The sequence below is a fragment of the Terrapene carolina genome, unplaced genomic scaffold, assembly GCF_002925995.2.
Source record: "Terrapene carolina triunguis isolate 2854851 unplaced genomic scaffold, T_m_triunguis-2.0 Scaffold210, whole genome shotgun sequence".
NCBI lineage: Eukaryota > Metazoa > Chordata > Testudines > Emydidae > Terrapene > Terrapene triunguis.
The window spans coordinates 38742581-38751279 of NW_020664561.1; the positions used below are offsets into that span (position 1 = coordinate 38742581).

An 8699-nucleotide genomic window follows, 5' to 3' on the forward strand; every position below is an offset into this window, starting at 1 on the left:
CATTACAAAGAATCACAGCTGAAATCATAAGATTTACAGAGATTCATAAAAATTACTTGCAAAGTTAGAACATTATTACTAAATCTATCCAGTGCTTGGTCTATTATTTAACAAGAGAATGTAGCTTATGTTGTCTTTGCCATTGATATGAGTTCTCTTATTTTGTAGCAGCTTTAACAGAAAAGAGGTTTATATCTTTAGAGAAGTTTTATTCCTTTTTACCAAGAACCAAGTCCACTATTGTAACTGTCCTTTTATCGAAAAGTTGTTTTTACATGGTTTCTGCAAGGCTGGAAAGCTAATTATCTAACCAGGGGGACCATCCAGAACAGAGTTTGATTTAAAAGGCTCGAGGCTTTAGGTACTCAATTAAGTAGCTATCGGTCTCGGACTGGACTTTAATGGGCTCTTTTCTCTAACTCCAGCAATGGGGAGAGATACCCCAGGTCAAGCTAATTAAAGCCAGGGGACTCTTTAATTGCAATGACAGAATTGGTTTCAGTTTTCTCTTTGGGTCCTCAGTCCAAGGAGGTCGTTAAATATTTCAACATTTGGGCAAGGCAATCAATCACAAACATCAAGAGGTTCCTTATATGTAGAAGAACCTTCCTTTTTCACTTACAGCATTATACCAACCTACCTTAAATTAACTACCATGTAATTCCTACATAGCCCCCAACTGGTTATCAGAACATTGACAAGAGGGGGCCTGGGGGCAGCAGGAAACCTGTTCAGTCCAGTTCTACATCTTACTACCCAAAATCCAATGTTATCAATAGAAGTGCTACTCAAGTATACTAAAAAAATGTTAATAGATTCCAGGAGTTGCTTCCAAAACTGTAGAGACAGGCAGACCTGAGTGCTAGCATTCCTTTTTTCTACACAGCAAGGCACACATTAGAACCCACAATATCCAAGCCTTATCTGACAGACAAAGGCACCTCCAAAACTACTGATCCATAAGCGACTGGTTTTCCAGCAGATTCCCTATATTCTGCACCAGCTATGTTAAATGTAACAAAGAAAGGCAACACAGAAATTGTGCCTAGAGCCAAGTCCATTAAAGGTACTTCAGAATAACTGGAGGCTGAGCACCTTAAAAGCACCAGAAGCTATTGATACTTAAAGGGGGGCTGTGCATAATGGCAAGTGCTGCATTAGAGAAGGGGGGAGGGAGAGGAGAGAAGAAATCAGCCAAATTACGCTTGGTTAATTCAGAGTAACAGATCTGCCCCCAAGTGAATTGGAGGCCTTGAATTAATTCTGTTATGACAAATCAAGATAAACGTTCCCCCTAAATTGCATGCGATTTAATTAATTTTTGAGATCCTGGGTTTTTTTTTCCTCCTAGCTAATAGTTCACATGCTCCTGTGCTGTCATTGTGCTTGAGTGGGCAGACTTCAAAGTGATATTAAATAACCAACTATTAGATTTACCTAGCACGTCCTATTGGAAAAGTGCCATTTAATTACCTAGCCTGTTCAATTAAAGGGACAGCATTCCCTGAATATAGCAGCTTGCTGTTGATTACCAGGGAAATGAACTCGTTGCCTGGCGGCTCCCTCCCCTCCCCTCCATAACCCGCACGGCAGACTGCGGCTGCGGCCAGCCACGTGAATGGCAATGAGGAGCGCGCTCTCCTCCCCCGCCCCTGGAACGGGGCTCAAGCGCCTGCCCCGGCATGTCAGCGCGCAGCTCCACATTGAAGGGGTGGCCCCGTGGCGGCCGGGCAGGTTTCCTTCCACTCCTCTTGCAAACCCGGCCCGGGGAACTTGTCTGAACGGATGAGCTGCGGGGATTCATGCATCCAGGGAAAGGAATGGGGGGGGTGCAACACGTTGTGAGAGTCCTCGCGGACAGGTTCCCCTTTCTCTGCTTTGATCCTTGTGTCCCTTCCTCGCCTAGCTGGGAGAGAGACAAGTCACCCATTCCCCACAGCCCTCGAGTGAGAGCGAAAGGAGGGGCGCACTGCATGAGACATTTGGGCAGGGGAGGATATGCAGGCGCTGCCCCTTTAAGAAGAGCCTGGTTAATCCTTCTCTCCCCCCCCCCCCCCCCCCAACGTTAGAGGCCAATTTTGTTAATTAAATGTTTTGTTTGCGACGCAGCTCTCATTCATTTCGGACACGTCATTCCGAGGAGATCTAAGCCAGGGACCAGATCTCATTAGATAAAACCTATCAGAACGAAGAGAAAATGGAGGAGACACTAATTAAAGCTTTTAATTGTGCGGATTCACTGCCACGCTGCTGCTTTATCTGGAATCTTAAGGTGGGGAGGGCTGCGCACTCCCCTCCCTGCACATGGGGGGGGGGAGGCTGCATTCCCACCTCCCCAGCCCCTTCCCAGGCAGGCTGGCCTTCAATGAAAGCTGCTGCTGCAGCTCTTAGATCTGTAGAGGGCTGTTTTCGAAAACCACAGCCCCTCACGTCAGACAGTTTAAAAGCCCCTTAATAAATCGGTCTGTGGTCCCTGCTCCGGGTTGGGAGCAGCCAGCCCCTTTCACGTGGCGGCTGCTGGGCTGATCAATCCTCTTTTCATTGTGATTCACGTCTAATTTTCCCCTGTGGCTCCAATTAAGAGTTGTGCCTATGGATTTGGCCTCAGATAAGGGAGTGGCTGCAAGCTCCCTCCACAGCAATCGGAGAGAGGGCCCCACAGAAACAGACACTTGCAGAACGCTGCCAATCTAGCGGCATCGATTCAACACTGAAAGGTAGGGAGAGGAAGAGGAGTCAGTTACACCAGCGAGCAGTTGCGGTCCCACGTGGAAGACGGCTGTGAAGCCCAGGTAAACAAGGATCATGATTTTTAGCAAGGAAGTCCTCTAGCCTAATGCAAGACTTTCTGAACCATCCTTGCATACACTATCCAGTTCAAGTTTCAGGGAGCCCTTTCAATTGAGAGGTGTTCCTTTGGTAAGTCAAATTACACCGATCCAGAGAGGAACCAGGCAATAGAACAAGGAGATCAATTCAAAACCCGCACCTGATAAAAACATATTATTCATAATCGCCTACATTAAAATAGTGGGTATTAAATTATGGCCACACAAAATTGGAGGAGATTCCAATAAGCATGCCTGAACTTGCCTTGGGGATACAGGGGATGCATCTTCTCTTTTTAATTAGTAGTAATCAGAAGTGAAGGTTTGTTTGATGGCCTTGGTTGAGAGATGAATCTGTACCATTCAGTGCATCTGAATAGTAGTGTCAATTTTTCCACTTCAAACAAACCTCTTTTCTTAACACCGTTCTGCTCTATTTAATTACAATTCTGCCAGGCTTATGCTGTTGCTTCGAAGAGGACCAGAAAGCACCATTATAAACCTGCATGTGCTGATTTCCTAACATTTACTTACAAAAAAAAGTGAAATTAATCCCTCAAATATCTATAGCTGTATTTCTTCTATTTAGCAGAATGAGGATGCAGGCCTATAATAGGACAGAGGTTTCATTATCAGAATAAATAAGCATCCTTTTACTCCATTATTTTAACTTAATGAGGTCTCCAAGAAAAAAGTATTCCCACAAATGCAGCACAGTGCTACATCCAGATCTCTCACAATTTGGAGTACAAGGTAAGTGTTTCATTAGAAACAAACTTGGAATATTTATAGCCAAATGATTTACACATGGGGAGGAAAACTTTTCAACCTTTACTGAAAGATAAACCTGGAGTAACTCTTGACATTTACAGTAAATGAAAAGTCAAACGCATTTAAACAAAACAACTGTCTTAACTAGGAATTTCTCTTATGCCAGAATGTAGGGACTTGGCTTTTTGTTTTTTAATTATTGGATATTGAAATAGAACTGCTCCTTAAAGCATTCATGTGCATCAGTCTATCAAAGCATTTACTCAAATTAAATGTGTAATCCTTCAAAATGCCTCCTTTTAAATTAATGAGTTTAAGGAGCTTGAGTTCACCTGAAAAGATCCTATAGGCACCTGACCTCCTGAATTTTTTCCATTCATTGCAATTAAACTTGTTGGACAGGATACTGTACTGTACTTCAACTGATATAAGATTAATGGGGTTTAGTTCCCCAGCCATCCCCCAAATCTGAGGCATGTGAACTATTTAAAACAAAGGAAATCACTTCCCTTAGATTCTCCCAGCTTTTTCTATATTGAAAGTTAGAGAAATGTGGGTTCAAAGCCTCTCTCTAACAATGTTGAGACAAACATTACCACTGTTTTTTTTGGCTATAAGCAGAATCTCTGGCCCTCCAACTGATGGTTAATCAGCGCTTTTACAAAGAGAACAGAGAATGAGTCATTCTGTTTCCACTCAAAGGAGTTTAAAGGTGCTTATGTAAATATCATAATTAATCAGATACTAAAAGGCAGGCATTTCATTATTTAGCACCTCTACCGCAGCCTTATTCAAGCCCAGGATTTTAACATTTACCGTTTAGAGATTCACACTTCACCATTACAACAAAGCAGATTAATTTAGCCTTTCTGATTGCTGTTTATTTTTAGTTAGGACTTGTTTTGTGCTGACAAGCACTTTTAAAATTACAGGCCCTCCAATCTCTTCTCTTTGCTGGGCAGCCCAAACTGTGGCTGGAGAAAGAGCCAGAATTATTCGAGATTTTACCTTCCTTCCCCCCGAAGTCAGGGACTGACCAATCTGTGTCTCTGATTGCAGGAACTGGCCTGACCTCTCCTCTGCTATCCTGCGTGCAGGTACAGAGTTGCTCCTCCCCGCCCCTTGCTGGGCAGCCTCTCTCTCACCTGATGTAGTCGTTTCTGCACAGGATCATACCGCTCTTGGTGTAACAGGAGGTGCCGATGTCCCCCAGCTGAGCCTGGCAGCAGGAGCACTTCAGGCATCGGCTGTGCCAGTAGCTGTCCATGGCGTAGAGCAAGAAGCGATCCGCGATCTTCCCCCCGCAGCCTGCGCATCTTTTCCACGAGAGGGAGCCAGCAGTGACCGGGGGAGGTTGTGAGCTGCTGCCCGGGTTCACCATGGTCTGTGTAAGGAGAAGAGAAAGGGTGGGGGGGGAGGTGGTTAACTCCAAGCCATGAATCGTGTCCATGCCCTTCCCGGTGCGGTAGAGGGAAGTGGGGGGCAGAGGGGGGGGATGGTGCAAAAGCACACTCCGTTACTTGTCTGGGGCTTTGTTCTGGATCCACGAGCCTGCCTCCCTCCCAACTTGTCACCGGTGGCCTGAGCTTTACTGCTGTCACCCTCTTAAAACGAGGCTCTGGTGCACCCCAAATGCACGTGCACACTGGGCAACATGCACCGAACTTCGTACCCCACCTGGAGTCCCAGGGGTCCGGCACGATTGACATGAAAAAGGGAGAGTGGAGCGAACAGCAAATTGGCCCGCAGCCCTGCTGAAGCCATGTTCCCTGCGCAGGCAGAGCTCTGGGAAATGCAGCTGCAGTTCACAAGTTGGGAACAGTTCAGGGGTTTTGTGCTAAAGGAGAGATATGGGCAGCGTGAAAAGTTGTGAAACTGGTTTTTCAAATCTCCAAGCCATTGTAATGCCGGCTCCATGATTGTCCCAGATCTCGTTTTTATTTAGACGATCAGTGGAGTGTTTTCTCTAGGTTTTTTAAGACACTGGCCTGAATAAAAGATAATTGAACTTTAGAACTCCTATACAAACACTCTCCACTTTTGTCTCGCTAATCTGCCCTTGATCAGCAATTTAAATGCTAAACCTTTGTTACGCCAAAAAAAAAAAAAAAAAAAAAAAAAAAAAGTTTACTGATAATACAATAGACCAGAACATTCAAGTGCACCACACTCAGGCTGGATCATGGCTGCCTCCAAAACTGCTAAAGTGCTTTTTTCACTTTCTAATAAATGCTTTTTTACAAGCGGGACAACTGGGAGATAATATAGGAATCAATTCATAAAGCTTATTCTAAACCGATTAATTTGTTGCCTCCAATCCAGAGTCCAATAAGCTCCTAGTGTTCCACTAGTCATTTATAGTATAAACAGATCAAGTTATTTACTGCCAATTAAGCAGCATGTTTTGTCTTTGTCCTTTGTAAACCGTATGTGCTCATATCGAGGCATCTGGCTATCTGCTAAAGCCATTCAGACTGATACCTCCAAAGGAGGGAGGGCGAACTTTTCCTGCCCACTGGCCCAACTTGGCTACAGGGAGCCAGAACTTACATTCCTTAAATAGGCCGATTTTAAGCACACATTTCCCCAGAAAGAGTTCCTGAACTTCTGTCCAGTGACCGCACAATAAACCAGAAGAACTGCACCAATTAAGCTGTAACAAAAACCCTGAGACTTTGAAAAGAGAACCACTCTAAAAGCCATTAGCATTGCATTTATCTGAATGCATCATATACCTTTATGTAAATTGATTTCTGATGCATTTGCTCAAGGAATTGCCTTTTGTTAACAGTTTCTATCCATAACCTAAGCGAAGCTACATTTCCTGCTTTGAGACTTTAAACCTTTTTTAACGTTTTAAATCACTTCAGATCTCTTAAAAACCCAAGACTCCAAGCTGCCTTTCCCCAGTCTTGTTGAACAGTAAATATATACTGTATTTTAAAAAAGGAAACGTTACACTGAGAAAGGCATCCAGTAACCCCATTAAGCTAAAGCTCTTAAGGACAAGCAATACCTTAATGCTGATTAAATCTAAAAGAGATGAATCAAGAGGACTGACCAGAAAGTGACTCCCCTGATAACTAAGGACGGGCCCTCATCAAGTTTCATTTAGAGTTGGGGGGGGGGAAGCTTTTAACTTAAATAGGCTTACTCTAGTAATTACATAGCCAAGCAATTTAGGTCCTGGGATAGAGTCAGTGAAATAGAAAGCAGAGCTGGCAGCTAGAGGCAAAATAACCCCCCTTTTAACAATGTCTCTGGTGTTTTTTAATGGAGACCAAGGGAGGGACAAGCGCAGAGCTGGCAATTTGTAGTTTAAAAAAATGGATGCTTAATTCATGTCTTGGTTTTAATTAGGTGATTCGCCGGATTTCTCCTAGATTGAAACAAAAGACGGGGGGGCGGGAGGCAGGGAATTGGAAAGGAGAGAATTAGGGAGCTCACTTTGATCTTTCCTGCCACTGTTTCAAAATAGTGTTTACTACAAAGAGAGCGGGTGGCGGGTCCTCACACCCTCCTCTTTCCCTCAGTTCACCACTGAGCCAGGCAAAGCCCTTTTCCTTTAGCCGCCGGGAAGAGGGAAAAAGCAGCCCAGAGCAGCAGCAAAGGAGCCTTTTGTAAGCAGAGACAGCTACAGTGCGTCCGGCCCCGCTGCTGCTCGGCTCCCCCAGAGTTTACAGGCACCCTCCTTATCTAAGGCGACCGATTGAGTTTACTCGAAATCCGAGACGATTGGGGGGGGGGGGAAGCGCCAAAGAAGACAGAGCGCATGCAAAAAAGAACCTCCTTACCTGTTTCCCCTCTATATTGCAAGAGGTCGGGGAGCAGCGTCGCTCTGGTTTATAGGGTGGTGTATCGGGGGGGAGGCGGTTTTCTTGCAAAGAACCAACACAATGCTCGCTGGCTGGGGCTCGCGTCCGCCGGCAGAGCCCCCCACGCCAGTCAGTGCAGCCCGGCTGGCAAAATACAGACGCGAGACGTGCGGCAGAGTCCTCCCTCCAGCCCCCGCTTCCTGGAGGGGAGCCGCGGCGCTCAGTCCCGGCCGCTGGGCTGTAGGCGCAGGGCGCCGCTGCAATCGCTAGGTAAGTTTGGCAATGTGGCTTCACTTTGTATCGCTCCCCCCGCCCTCAACCTCCACCCTCCTTGGCCGGGTCCGGAGCCTCCTGCAGCAGAGAACCAACCGCCCGCCGCTCGGGAAAGCGCCTCGGAGCCCCGCGCATGGGCAGCGGGAGAGGGGCCGGGGCGAGGAGCCGCTGCTGCTACCGCTGGGGTTCCGTGGCGGCGGCGCTGGCAGGACTCGCAGGGAGGCCCCCTCTCCGTGCGCGTCTCTTTCCGCCGCCCATCCACATGTGTTACTGACAGAGCAAAATCCCAACTACATCCCGGCTCTGCTCCTACCGTCAGCCGCGCGCAGCCAATCCGCCCCCCGCTTGTTCAGGCGGAATAATAAAACCTGCCAATCCCCGCCAAGACAAAGGAATGAGCGAAGGCGAGTGGGGGGGAAGGGGCAGGGAGAGGAAGGAGGGAGTCAGGTGGGAAGCAGCAGCCTGGCTTGGGTAGGGAGCGAGGAGAGGCTGTGCTTGGTGCTGCTGATCAGCGTCACCGGGGGGGGGGCTGAGCGTCCCCTGCCCTCGCTGACTGTGCTGCCGGCTCTGGGGGGAGGCTCGTAATATTACTGCCCCTTCCTCCCCCCCACCCCCCGCGGCCCTTCAGGAACTTGAGAGAATCATTTTTGATCGCATAGCGACCCCCCTGGGAACAGGTTGCAGTGGGTCCTCTTTAAGTGTCTCCTACCTGCCCTTTATCAGCCCTTTTACCGTCTGTACAACAAATGCCCACACGCCAACTGTTGGGCTTTCCTCTTGCATTGGGGTTATATTTAGAGCTCTTCTGCCTAAGCACTTTACATGGGTGGGTAATATTACTCGTCTCCTTTAAGTGAAGCGGAGGGGGCTAGGGTACACATAATCACTAAAGAGACAATTCTGCTTCCTTTGGCATCAAGGGCTGCAGGATCAAGTCCTAATCTAGTTTATCCCGATACTTTTGTTCAGAAATTAGAGCAGGCACTTGGGACCGTATTCTAGACACACACAG

The 8699-nt window shown here is 47.0% G+C and overlaps 1 protein-coding gene across 1 annotated transcript in view; it reads right to left on the reverse strand.

The window, feature by feature from the left end:
* Positions 1-8061, reverse strand: part of LOC112109878 (LIM domain transcription factor LMO4) — a 15692-nt gene extending 7631 nt beyond the window's left edge. Inside the window, exons 1-2 of the mRNA XM_024204598.3 lie at positions 7394-8061; positions 4745-4983 (exon numbers count right to left, since the gene is read on the reverse strand). Of these exons, the coding sequence (XP_024060366.1) occupies positions 4745-4980 (236 nt within the window). The 5' untranslated portion in view covers positions 4981-4983; positions 7394-8061. The remainder of the gene's footprint in view (positions 1-4744; positions 4984-7393) is intronic.
* Positions 8062-8699: the final 638 nt, after the last annotated feature.